The 13699-nt window shown below is 34.0% G+C and overlaps 1 protein-coding gene across 1 annotated transcript in view; it reads right to left on the bottom strand.

Moving 5' to 3' along the window:
• The window catches only part of trhde.L (thyrotropin releasing hormone degrading enzyme L homeolog), a 313341-nt gene that overhangs the window by 20724 nt on the left and 278918 nt on the right, over positions 1-13699 (bottom strand). Inside the window, exons 14-15 of the mRNA XM_018241799.2 lie at positions 13014-13111; positions 8128-8235 (exon numbers count right to left, since the gene is read on the bottom strand). Coding sequence (XP_018097288.1) covers positions 8128-8235; positions 13014-13111 — 206 coding nt within the window. The remainder of the gene's footprint in view (positions 1-8127; positions 8236-13013; positions 13112-13699) is intronic.

Raw genomic sequence — 13699 nt, 5'->3', positions numbered from 1 at the left:
CAGTAAAGAGACAGTAAATGGTCTGTATGTTATCTACGCTTCTTAGCTTGTTGAGTCACAGCAGGAGCAGTGTTAAAAGTGCCAATGAGTTTACCTTGGAGACATTTCTGTTCATTAAACATTCACCAGAAGTAAATGTTGTAACAAATACAGTAATAATAATACCTACTGGGGCTGAATAAAACTTCACGCCACTTCTGTCCCAGAATAAACAAACATTTATGGCCACCCACTATTTTAAAATCTGTGAACATGGTTCTTCCCTTACTTTATTCATATTGCTGACTTACTGACAGCAATATTTATTTATTTAGTATATTGATATTATTATTATATTGACCAGATGCTGCATTTTGAGCTTGCAAGCAAGTAGTAAATGCAATAGCATACTAAGGAGCAGAACCTTTGTAAATAGCATCAAAACACAAATTTTGCACCCACTGTTGCGGTCTCTTAGATGTGTTTGCATGTATGAGGTTGCATTATTATTAAAAGCTAATAATGTGAGAAACGGAAAAAGTATCTGTAAAATGAAAATGATAATTGAATATTTTTTATGTAATGGCTCTATAGTTATATCTGTAATACATTGGGATGGCAGGTTATGACCTTAATCTCCTACCAGAATGCTGGAGGACATATAATACATTTCATTTCCTACAGTTCAATCTGGAATACTGAAACAGTCATTATAGGTCTATGTGCAGCTATATATTGTAATAAAATAGAATTCTATATGTGTGAGGTTTCTGACCATATATATATATACAATTTAAAATCAAACAGAGCACAATTTATTTCCTCTTTAAATAACATAGTTATTCTGTACATCATTGGAGGCTTGTGAATACCACATATGAACTTTGCATTCATTTTATAAGAGGGTATGTTCACAATGCTTAAAACTTCAGTTTGCAGTCTTCACAACAATCAGTTCCATAAAGTGAGTTCAGTAGTACTGATGAGTTTTTGTTGAATTTGTCAAATTGCTTGACAAATTTTTTACAAGCAACAAATATTTTTGCCCATTAAAAACGTGCAGAAATATTTTGCTCATCACTATTCAGTAGGTATTCTTCCTACTGGTAGCACTTCATAAAAAAAATATATGTACATATGTACAGTACCCACCCCTCCCATTTATACCCCTGTATAATAAACTCTTTCTTATCTATAAACCTGAGAAAGAGACAGGGAAATTGAGGGATTCTTTTTATATTTCCCAGGGCAAGGGATGGAAAGGTAATATAAGTAAAAACAAAACATTAGTTAATATAAAACAATAAAGAAATTATGTATATGAAATAAAAATTGTAGGAACAACATATATTCAAAACTACTTCTAATTGCTTAACTCAGAGTATGTTGTACAATTATTACTTAAATATTTATTTTATAAGTCAAAGATAATGTTAGGTTTTGGTTCTTGCATATTCATAAATTGTGCTACAGGAATCCAGTATGGAATACTATATTTTGCTGACTTCTAAGGGGGTTATTTATCATGGTTCGAATATCTGAAGCTCAGATAATTTGTGGTTTTCGGAGGAAAACTACGAATTTTTCAAAATTTATTCAAGTTCGATGGTCTAAAAACCAAGAATCTGAAACCCCAGCAAAAAGCTCTCGAGGTCCTGTATAAATCAATGGGGAAGGTCCCAGTGTCTGCGCTGATGTCCGTACCAATTTCTATTTTTTCTGGCTTTTTTCTTCATAAGTAAGGTCCATTCCGGCAATCGGAGTTGCTCTGATTTCTAACTTAGTATAGATAAACTCAGACCTTGATAAATAACCCCCTAAAATTTTTGCATGTCAGCACTGTTTGCCTCAAATCTGGAAATTTTATTAAAAAGGTAAAATATTTTGAATGCACACACAAAGCTTAGTGATGAGCAATGCACACACTATTTACTAAAACTAAAATTTATCAATTTTTTTTATTAAAATAAAGTCGACCTAACTTCCATCCACAAAAAAAAAATTATTAGCTCAAAAAAGTCGGGCTGGAAAAGTCTCAACAAAATTGTGTCACAATTTGAATTGTGCATATTTTCCGAGTTTGGCAACAGAATTGTGCAATTTTTTTTGAGAAACCCCTACTTTTTTGGGATTATTGTATGAAAACCAGTGCAGGTCACGACATCTTCAAATTGTAAAATGGACATCTGCCATTGACTTCTACGTGATCTCGACAGGTAAAGCTCAAGTATTTTATGATTCAGATTTTTAGCATCTTTGGAGCATAATAATCTCAAAAAAATATAGTTTTTTCTCTAAAAAATTTGATTTTTTTCCTTTAAAAACTCAACCTAAAACATTTGAGGTTTATTAAATAGGCCCCAGTGTGTTGGACACTGCCTGGCATTATTACCTAAAATGCAGTATCAACTGCCTGGAACATTTTTAATAAAACATCTTTCCAGAGTATCTTAATTCCTTTAGGTCACCACCATGACTAGCATAAATACCATTTTCAAAGCTTCTACAAGAGGTTGTGGCTCATGTACAGGGATACAAAGTGAAACTCAGTAATTTTACTGGTATGATTTTGGAGACACTCTCCTGATTCTGCCACGTTCTCTGAGAATGCTAAGGAATATTTTGAAAAACAAGATAAGAAAAAGGACAAATCACAGAAAAGTATTGCTGAGAACTGGGTGATGAAATTCAGCTTATTAAAATGGTAGAATAAGAAGTTAAGGTAAAAGATTATTTAAAAGCAAACTTCCCCTTTAAAACAATCCTTTTCACATTTTATTTGACCACAGCAAACTTTTTTATAGTAACTTTATATACTGTAGTAACTTTAAGGGGGTTATTTACTAAAACATATTTTTTCTCATATTTTACCAGAAACAAACTCAACCTAATTCCCATCCATGAATTTGGCTAACTTACTAGTAATTAAACTGTAAAAAATCGTATCCGAAAAAAACTTTTTCTTCTTTTGAATAGCCTCAGCAACATCAATTACTAAATTGATTGTTAATTGTTTAATTAAAGTTAGGAGTTAAAATTACAGGTGAATTTGATATTTTTATAATATTGTTGTTTTGCTAAACCACATCTGTTGTTTTCGTGCATTATTTAAATGCCACTTGCTTGCCATTGCATATTTTATGATTTCACACAAGGGTAGGGGATAGAACTGAGAAATTATTGAAAAGAAAGTGTAGAGTATGCAGTGTAAGATGGGTGTTAAGAGATTAACATCAGTAGTAAAAGCACTCTAAAGAATTAAAGGAGCAATAAAAAAAGGAGATTTGCTGTGGACTGGTGCAAAAAAAATTAAAAGAGGTGACTGTTATAGCTATACAAAAAGATTTCAATATCCATTTTGAGATTAAACTTGGATAATGGAGGTAAATAAATACAATTAATATTTTTGGTGTTAGTAAATAAAACATGCATAGAATATATATATTGTGCCATTATATATTGTACTGCCCATGGACCTTGTATAAAAGTTTTCGAGCCCAAGGCGATATTAAAATGTTGATGAATGACTTTGCAGCCTGCTGCCAAAGTTCAGAGAACCTGGAATAATTCATAAGCCAATTCAGCTTTTCAAGGCTGGTTGAGGTGATCAATATATCTATACCTGGATTGCTCCACCAGCTTTGTTCATTTCACTATGGACAGCATGTTTATTGAATTCAGTTTTTTGTAATATCAAACTATTTTTACACATGGGCTTTCTGTTTTGTAAATAACCACTATATTTTTACCTCCTATTTTTACATTGGGAACGGCATCCAATTAGCCAGAGCAGAGGCAAAAACCTAGTAGGCAAGTTAGGCAAGTGCTGCAATTACCTCTGAAATGTCATGCATTGAAGTAGGTAATATCAGTATCACACTGTAATCAGTTGAACATATGTGATGGTCAGTAATTGGTGGCCTGACTGCCTTGGAGGCACCACTTGAGCATTGGCCAATGTTTTAGGTCTTTGCCATGTTACACCATATCACTTTATTTACAGGAAAGAGGTCAAAATAACACAATTTCTACTAAAATTTCTACTAAAATTAAGTCAGTTGCATACCTGTAGTTAATTTATATTGAAAAAAAGACCCTCAAGTTCAACCCCTCCAAATAACCCCTATTGCATGCACAGTATATATACACATATCTATACAGAACGATCAATATACTCCTGTATATAAAATGATATTTCTTGATATCTCTTGTTTTTTAGCCTTGAGAAAGGTCCCTCTTTGTGACCGAAACGTCCTGCTGGGCGCTACATTCTGTTATTTTTGTATATATATTCTTGATTAGCACTCATGTGATTGCTCTTCAGTGATGAGTGCTCCTTTCAGGTATGTATATATATATATATATATATATATATATATATATATATATATATATATATATATATATATATATATATATATATATATATATATATATATATATATATCCTTATATATACTGATTAGCAAACTCAGGGAATTTCATTTCACAAAAAAAGTTCATAAAACTGCAGAAAACTTTGTGAAAATGCTAAATTGTACCCACATGCATTGCTGTCAATAGGAATGTGAAATTACATTGTGGTTAAAGGACATGTAAACCTCCTCCACAAAAATGTAATCAGTGAACAGCCTCTTTAAAATCTTTAGATAATTGACAATCTGGTTGTTAAGAGGTTAACAGTAAGGGTGCAGCATCCCCTTAATCACTTAGAAATCCTGATCCTCCTATAACCCCCTCAGCCTCCTCCCTTAGGAATTTGTTTTGGCTGTTGACTTATGAGCATGCTCAGTTCTCTTAGCTCAGATTACTAAACATATTAAAGTATAAGATACTGGACTTCATAGCAAATAACAATACTATGAGTTTGTGCCAGCATGGTTTTATGCATAATAGGTCTTGCCAGACTAACTTAATTTCTTTTTATGAGAAGGTAAGCAGGGACCTCGATTCTGGGATGGCAGTGGATGTGATTTACTTAGAATTTGCTAAAGCTTTTGAAACAGTGCCACACAAAAGGTTACTGGTTAAATGAAGGAATGTTGGCCTGGAACATAATATTTGTACTTGTATAGAGAACTGGCTAAAAGATAGATTATAAAGCGTGGTGGTAAATGGAACATTTTCTAATTGTTGTTAGGGTAGTACTGCAGGGCTCTGTACTAGGTCCCTTGCTTTTCAACTTGTTTATTAATGACCTGGAGGTGGGCATTGAAAGTACTGTTTCTATTGTTGCAGATGATACTAAATTGTGCAGAACTATAGGTTCCATGCAGGATGCTGCCACTTTGCAGAGTGATTTGTCTAAGTTGAGAAACTGGGCAGCAAACTGGAAAATGAGGTTCAATGTTGATAAATATAAGGTTATGCACTTTGGCAAAAATAATATAAATGCAAGTTATACTCTAAATGGTGTTGGGAGTTTCCTTAAATGAGAAGGATCTAGGGGTTTTTGTAGATAACAAGTTGTCTAATTCTGGGCAGTGTCATTCTGTGGCTACTAAAGCAAAGAAAGTTCTGTCTTGCATAAAAAAGGGCATTAACTCAAGGGATGAAAACATAATTATGCCTCTTTATAGGTCCCTGGTGAGGCCTCATCTGGAGTATGCAGTGCAGTTTTGGACTCCAGTCCTTAAGTGTGATATAAATGAGCTGGAGAGAGTGCAGAGATGTACAACTAAATTGGTTAGAGGGATGGAAGACTTAAATTATGAGGGGAGACTGTCAAGGTTGGGGTTGTTTTCTCTGGAAAAAAGGCGCTTGCAAGGGGAAATGATTACACTTTACAAGTACATTAAAGGACATTATAGACAAATAGCAGGGGACCTTTTTACCCATAAAGAGGATCACCATACCAGAGGCCACCCCTTCAGACTAGAAAAAAATAACTTTTCATTTGAAGCAGTGTAGGTTGTTCTTTACAGTGAGGACAGTGAGGTTGTGGAATGCACTGCTGGTGATGTTGTGATGGCTGATTCAGTTAATGCCTTTAAGAATGGCTTGGATGATTTCTTGGACAGCCAAAAATATCAAAGGCTATTGTGATACTAAACTCTACAGTTAGTATAGGTATGGATGCTGGGTTTTAATTTGGAGGGGTTGAACTTGATGAACTTTGTCTTTTTTCAACCCGATTTAACTATGTAACTAACTATGTAACCCTCCAGTCTAGCCGCCAATGAAGAGATAGCATTGCTGGTTACCATAGAAACTCTGCTCTAGCTGTCTGATCTTGGTTTCTTCTCTTAGCCACCTCTCCTGAGCTTAGCTTAACCATTACAGTGCTCAACGCCAGCAGAACTTTTTATCAAAGTATGTTGCGCCTGTGCAAACCTGCATTCTGCATTGCATGAACTTTACAGCATACGTGTCCTGTTTGCAGATGTCAATGTTACTGATGATGTGTCAGAGGGAAAATGGCCGCCTGGTGAAAGTTGCTATTTGTTTTAGGAAAATGTGATGGTGCTGGCAAATGGAGGGGGTATATGCAGTACAAATTATGTAGCTTGGGTGGGGAAGATATGCCCAACTTATGTACATGGTAGGGAAATGTAGGCTTTACATGTAAATACAATGTTAGAGAAGCTCTTCTCCACTATGCAAAACCTATTAATAGAAAAAAGGCTCTAGTGTTGTCAATATTTTCTAAACATGGCAGTGACGTTTCCATTAATGTTGTACTGTCTAAATATATAATATAATCTACCATCACCCACCAGGGTGTTCCACACCTCATCACCCTTAATGTGAAGAATTAATTTTGCTGCTTTAAATGAACTTTCTGTTCCTCTAAAATGGTGGCCTCTGGTTCTTTGATCTTTTCTTTGTACCTGTAAAAAACTAATAATATCCCTTCACAAACACTTTTTTTTCTCCAGAAAAACAACCTACAGTATATAGTCTTTAAGTGTAATTGTTCCATTTAATTTCCCAATTTACTGTATTTGCAGGTCTCTGAAATATCTTTAGCTAATTTATACACAATATACTTTACACAATGACAACTAGCATTTTGAACCTCATAAATGGAAATCTGGCTTTATTTTTATGGAACATCAAAGTAATCCCATAGCAATTTGTAATCTGAGCTGCTGTTCTTATCTCTTTAGAACCTATAAGCGATCTTCCCTTCAATTATTCTTATACCACTTGCTTTCTCCTTCAAGTTGTCTTCATTCCGAATACCACCCAGGATCACTGTCCTATATTCTTCACAAAACTTGAATTCTCCTATGCAAAATTAACCTTACTTACTCCTGCAGTGCATCCATCATCCAAACATACTTCATTAAACTTGCTCAAAACTTAGAAACTCCCCACAGGATCCAACTTCTGTGACTATAAACGTTAAATACAATTCAACATTGTCATGTGTTTATTGATTCCTAAATATATTAAGAAATTGAAGTTTTAGAAAAACCCATGCAGTTTAAGACTTCTGTAAATAAAGTATTATACTGCACAATTTCTGTTGTGCTTATTTCTAAAGCTTGGGCACATAATCTGTTATATGGCATTCTTGGGATTTGAACTTTTCCAGATAGGGGATCTTTCCTTCTTGGATATTCATACTGTGTCTGCTAAAAATTATTTAATTATTAAATAAACCCAGTAGAACTGTTTTGCCACCAACATGGATTCATGTAGCTTAGTTAGGATCAATTCCAAGGTATTTTTTATTATTACAGAACCAGTAATTCTTATCCTGCTACTGACTTTTTCAAATGGCAAAGCTAAGATTGTATTATGATTTGCAGCAGTTATAATAAAAAGAATTGTATCTCTGTTATAGAAAATAATTTCATCTTAGTTTTATAAATTAGTTCACAATTTTGCTTTACACATCTTCTATGAACATCTTTAGTTAGATTTCATCACATGACATGACATTATTAAGCATTTGTTTAAATAATGTTTCTCCATTGTGTATATTCATTTGAATTTTGGAGATAAGCATTCAAAATACTTCTGGGAATAATATAAATTCATTCTTGATTACGATTATTTTTAGTAATATATCACTTATTCCATAGTTCCTATTTAACCATAAATATAGTAAAATAGTTTTTGAGAGATCATCTACAATATTCCAGCCAACAATGCACATTTTACTATAACTGTCTTTATTTCTGGAAATTGCAGACTCACCGATTTCTGTTGCTGGAGATCCAGTCTGATATCATAGTTGCTGCTTTCTGGTGACACTGTTTATTCCCAAAACTACAGGCTAACATAATGACTTCTCGTCTAAGCTCCCTGCAGGAAACGGAAAGGAAAAAAAGTGAGTATATAAACACCCCCATCCCTATAACACTCGCTTGCTACAGAAAAATGTAATGTGTAGCCTTAGATGATATACATTTCGAGATACGATTTTTAAACTTGTTATAAAAAGCGTATTTGATACAGACTCAGCAGTGATCTATCGTATGAACACTCTGCCATACATTGTATTTCATTAATTATTTCTCTATGTATGATGTCACATTAGCGTCACTTCCCTTGTCAATCGGCGTTCCCTTCCCGCCATTCCACGTATTTATTCTGTTTGATTTATCCCCCACTTTACTTTGAGAAAGGCTGTTGTATCAGCCGAAATGTCAGCTATTTCTACAAATAAAAATGTATTTTTCGCATTTGTAAGACCTGTTAGTGCTGTCTCTACAATTTCTGTACATTCTTATCGTAAAATGACTGCACCCAGGCAATTTCAAACACTTTTTCGTGAGTGCCGGTTTCCTCCATTCATATATATATATATATATATATATATATATATATATATATATATATATATATATATATATATATATATATATATATATATATATATATATATATATATATATATATATATATATATATATTAAACATAAAATACAGAACTTCAAAAAAGAACCACACTCACAGGACTTAATTTAATGAAAAAAAAAAGTTATTTCAACGTTTCGGCTCCTAACTCAAGCCGTCATCAGGATGTGACACTTCAAACCATAAAATAAGACAAATTGTGATTATAATGCTTTAACATGCTTTTTAGGCCTATATTGAGGAAAGATGTGTACAGTAGTTTAAAATCTATGAGTGTAAAAGTGGCACTGGGGATCTATTGGCATCACTTAGCTATTAAGCAGAGTTGTTTGATTCAAATATTAAGCAAAACAAAGCAACGTATATGCAATGCATCCGTGTTTCAATTGTTTGTTTCCTTTCATGTATAATTGCTTTTTATTGACTGCAAAGCATTAAAATGTGCTTTCATGCTGCTTCTTGTACATCTATCCTCAAGGAACAGTTAATATCAAGCTACAATATTCAGTAAATTATACATCTCCGGACACTACTGCATTGTATGATCCTGACAGGTATTGCATGTGTAGCTTTTGTGGCTTAATAAGGTTATACTGTAAGTCTAGCTTTGAGAACGTTATTTTAGTATCTAAGGGGCAGATTTACTTAGGGTCGAATATCGAGGGTTAATTAACCCTCGATATTCGACTGTCGAAGTTAAATCCTTTGACTTCGAATATCGAAGTCAAAGGATTTAGCGGAATTCGTTCGATCGAACGAATAATCGTTCGATCGAACGATTAAATAAATATATATTTTTTAGTTGAAATGTTGGTTCGTTCACAGTCATCTCAGGTTACTGTGCCTGATTCTGTGCTTTCAGTAAGAGCCAGCACTTCACAATGGAATTGCTTTCAGATAAGCTATTGTCCCTACACAATATAACTGGAGGAGTGTTTTAGTATTGAGTGCTATTCTCTTATATACGACTAGGCAGGGCATGGAAGCATTTTTAACAATGCAGGTGTCAGGGAGATTTTATTCTGTTACCTTCCAATTGTTCTGTTGATTAGGCTGCTATTAGGGAAAGGAAGAAGTGATAACACTCCAACTTGCAGTGTCTAGCCCCATGGTAAATTTAAATATAAAAAAAAAATTGTTTGCTCTTTTTAAAAACAGATTTCAATGCAGGATTTTGCTGTAGAAGTGCCATAAACGGATGCGTTTTTTAAAAAAAATAACATGTTTTCCTGTGACAGAATCCCTTTTAACTGTTTCAAGTATAAAATTGGTTAAGAATTATTAAAATCCATTTATAAACATAAATCATCAATGTGAGATCCACATTTCAAGCAAGTTTTTACAGCCTGAAAAGACTGATTCCACACTTATTAAACAGCCTTTAATATAATATATTGTTGGGACTTTACCCTAGAAGGATCCTAATAGTAATTTTACAAGCAATGGGAAAGCAATCAGAAGATACATACAAATGTGTTAGTGCAATTTATTTTTGATCTACACGTTTCTAACTCATATCTCAGATTCTGTTATTGAAAGCAGCAGCAGTGTGAAAGAAGCATACTGCATGGAAGAAATGTGACCATTGCTGCGCAGAGAGGCTTTGAGAAGTAGAACACAGTTAAATGCACAGTAATTAAGAAGAAAGGCTCACATAAATAAAGAATGCTCATTGCCACTATCAAATATTTGTCTATGAGCCGTGAGTTTGCAAACCGATTTTAATTAACATGGAACAAACATATCACTAAAGAAAGGCACAACTCCTTCATGCATGATGGTGAAAAAATAAAGCCATCTGAGCTAGGAAAGAAAATTACATTTCCTACATACACAGACATTCTGGTATCCAGTGATAAGCATAAGTTTAAATCTCAACATCACTTTAAGGTCATAACTGGAGAGATAAGCAGAACATTGTTTGCTTTAAAAATGTCATGCAGGGGAATATAAATCTCAAAGATGCTGGGCCTTGGAGAGATGGAATATCAAACAGGAAAGACTGGAGCAAGGTGCATCATGCTGCTTCAGTCACACTGTGTAACACTAATAGAGCTTTTTTCTTTTGAAGCTGCATTGTATGGTTTAGTAGAAAGATAAACTCTCTTAGGATTCACGAGAGTGACTACAACAGAAAATGTGCAAGGATGAGTAAAAACACAAGAAAAGACAAACAGCAGATAGGTATAGACTAATCCTGTCAAGCGTCTTCAGAATTTGAGTTTCTGAATTGAACATAATCAGCAAACGACACATCTATTGTTCTTTCAGCCTCAGCATTAAAAATAGTAAATAAAAAGTAGCAAAGAAGCTACCGCATTTCATAAAAGTATAAATGGGCAATATTGGCAAAACAATTGAGATTGCATTTTTTATGTGGGGGCAGACTTACAAATGATAATGCTTTTTTTCTTTAAACGGTAACAATGCTTAATGCTGGGAAATAAAAAAAGAGGGTTTGACAATTTGTAATGGCACACTATAGACTTTGCATTGGATTAAAAGTGAGTATACAAATCAGTGTTTTATGGGGAATAATAGAATTCCACTTGGTGGACACATTCTGATGAAAAAATAACACATTCCAGATAGTCAAAAATAAATAAGAAAAAATTCAAACTGCCATGAATTGCTTAGGAGCCCCCAATTTGACATCTTCTTTCGGGCATCATTTTTAAAAGCATGCATACTTTTTGACCATTTTGCCAAAAGAACTGAACCTAATAAACTAGGCAAATCTTTGTTAAAACAACAGATAACATATGTCAGAAGAGAGCAAACATGCTACAATGTTTCAAAGAAGCAACAGGTATCTTCTTTTGTTTTTCCCAGAACAAGCATCATTGCACTTGCAAGGGGGCAACGGGCTTGGCACCATTGCACTGCAACCACCCGATTGTGTCTGATTTGACAATATTAATGAAACTGTGCATGTGCTTTGTCGTAAATCGGGTGCAATTGCAACAAATATTTTGTACTCTCTGGTGTCATTTCCAATGTTAGCTGGCATCATTTAAGGTGTTTGGCATGTGAGTGATGTTTGCCCCCTATTCGTTTGGTGCAAATGAACTGCCTGCTTGGAAGAAAGAAACTGAGCAGCATAAAACAAAACTATATGCAAATGCAAGGAGTGCATTTTTGACATATGTACCTTTACTGAAAATGACTTTATGTGCAACTGACTGCAGGAAAATTGTGCAGACAATAACTGCATTTGCGGATATACCTGTAGATGAGCCCTAGTGGCTTTTTTGAAATATGCCAGTTCCTCTGATAACCCTCTTGCCAACAATGTGGACATTGTTAAAAATGTTAAAAATGCATGGAGCATATTTGTGATTCCTTTCCCTTACTTTCTCTTTGCTTTGCTCATTTTCCATTTTGTTGAGATTTCAGGTTGAGATTTTTGCAACAAGTTTGCAGACTGGTATTGCTACATAGATATGGTTAATCATTATATTTGTTTTTTTAAACATGCTTTATGTGCTTAAAGAACAATTAAATGCATTGATTAACTGTCGTATAGATTGTAGTTTTGACCTGAAACATGTTTTAAGAAGAAATATAGATTCATTTAATATTAGTCCACTTTATATTACATCTACATAAAACATCTAGGTGATTATTACTGGAAAATTTAAGTGTTTCTTATTATGATTAGTTATTTAGCTTATCAAGCTAACATCCACTAAGCTAAGACAAAATAAGCAAAGCACTTTTGATCACGTTCCTTTTGATCATATCACTTAAAGGGGTGGTTTATGTTCATTTTACATTTTTATATAGTTTTTGAATTGTCCTCTTCTGACTCTTACCTGCTTTCAAAGGGGGGTCACTGGTCCCATCTAAAACAAATATGCATTGCTACAAATGTATTGTTATTGCTACTCATCTTCATGCCTTCTCCTATTCATATTCCAGTCCCTTATTAAAAAAATACATGGTTGCTAAGGTAATTTAAACCCTAGCAACCAGATTGCATAAACTGCAAACTGGAGAGCTGTTGAATAACAAGCTAAATAACTCAAAAAACACAAACAATAAAAAAAGAAATCCAACTGCAAATTATTTCCAAATATCACTTTCTACATCATATAAAAAGTTAACCCAAGTTGAACAACTCCTTAAATTAGCATTTAGTAAATAATGCAATACTAATTAGGTATACAATGAAAGAAAAAAATGAATACATGCATGCACAAACAAGTAATTAATTGTAATACTCTGTCTGGTAGGATGTCGGAACTGCTGATCCATTCTGTCCATTTGTTGGCCATCCTAGATGAAAGTACATTGTGGACACTTGTTTTAATATATATTCCTGGGGAGAGAGAGATTATGCATTACTATCTGTAGCACAAAAGAAGGTAAGATTGTCACCCTAGAAGATGTACTGTTGAACAATAACAAGTACTTGCAGCTAGGCAACTCAAAAAAATGTCACAAAATAAAGGCAAAACATTGTGTTGGTAAAATATTCACATTTTATCACATTCGAGAATTTTATAAGACTACATACTAAGACAGGGGTTACCACCCTTTTTACCCATGAGCAACATTCAAATGTAAAAAGAGTTGGAAAGCAACACAAGCACCTATTCCTAGGTGGTGCAAAATACAGTAAGGGGCCGATTCACTAACTTCGAGTGAAGGATTCGAAGTAAAAAAACTTCAAATTTCGAAGTGTTTTTTGGGCTACTTCGACCATCGAATGGACTACTACGACCTTCGACTACGACCTTGAATCAAACTATTCGAACTAAAAATCGTTCGACTATTCGACCATTCGATAGTCGAAGTACTGTCTCTTTAAGAAAAAACTTAGACCCCCTAGTTCGCCATCTAAAAGCTACCGAAGGTCCCCATAGACTTTCCTAAGTTTTTTTGATTGAAGGATATTCCTTCGATC

This window comes from Xenopus laevis, chromosome 3L (genome assembly GCF_017654675.1).
Source record: "Xenopus laevis strain J_2021 chromosome 3L, Xenopus_laevis_v10.1, whole genome shotgun sequence".
NCBI lineage: Eukaryota > Metazoa > Chordata > Amphibia > Anura > Pipidae > Xenopus > Xenopus laevis.
Note: the sequence above shows the minus strand (reverse complement) of the source record. Positions and strands in the feature narration are given on the sequence as shown.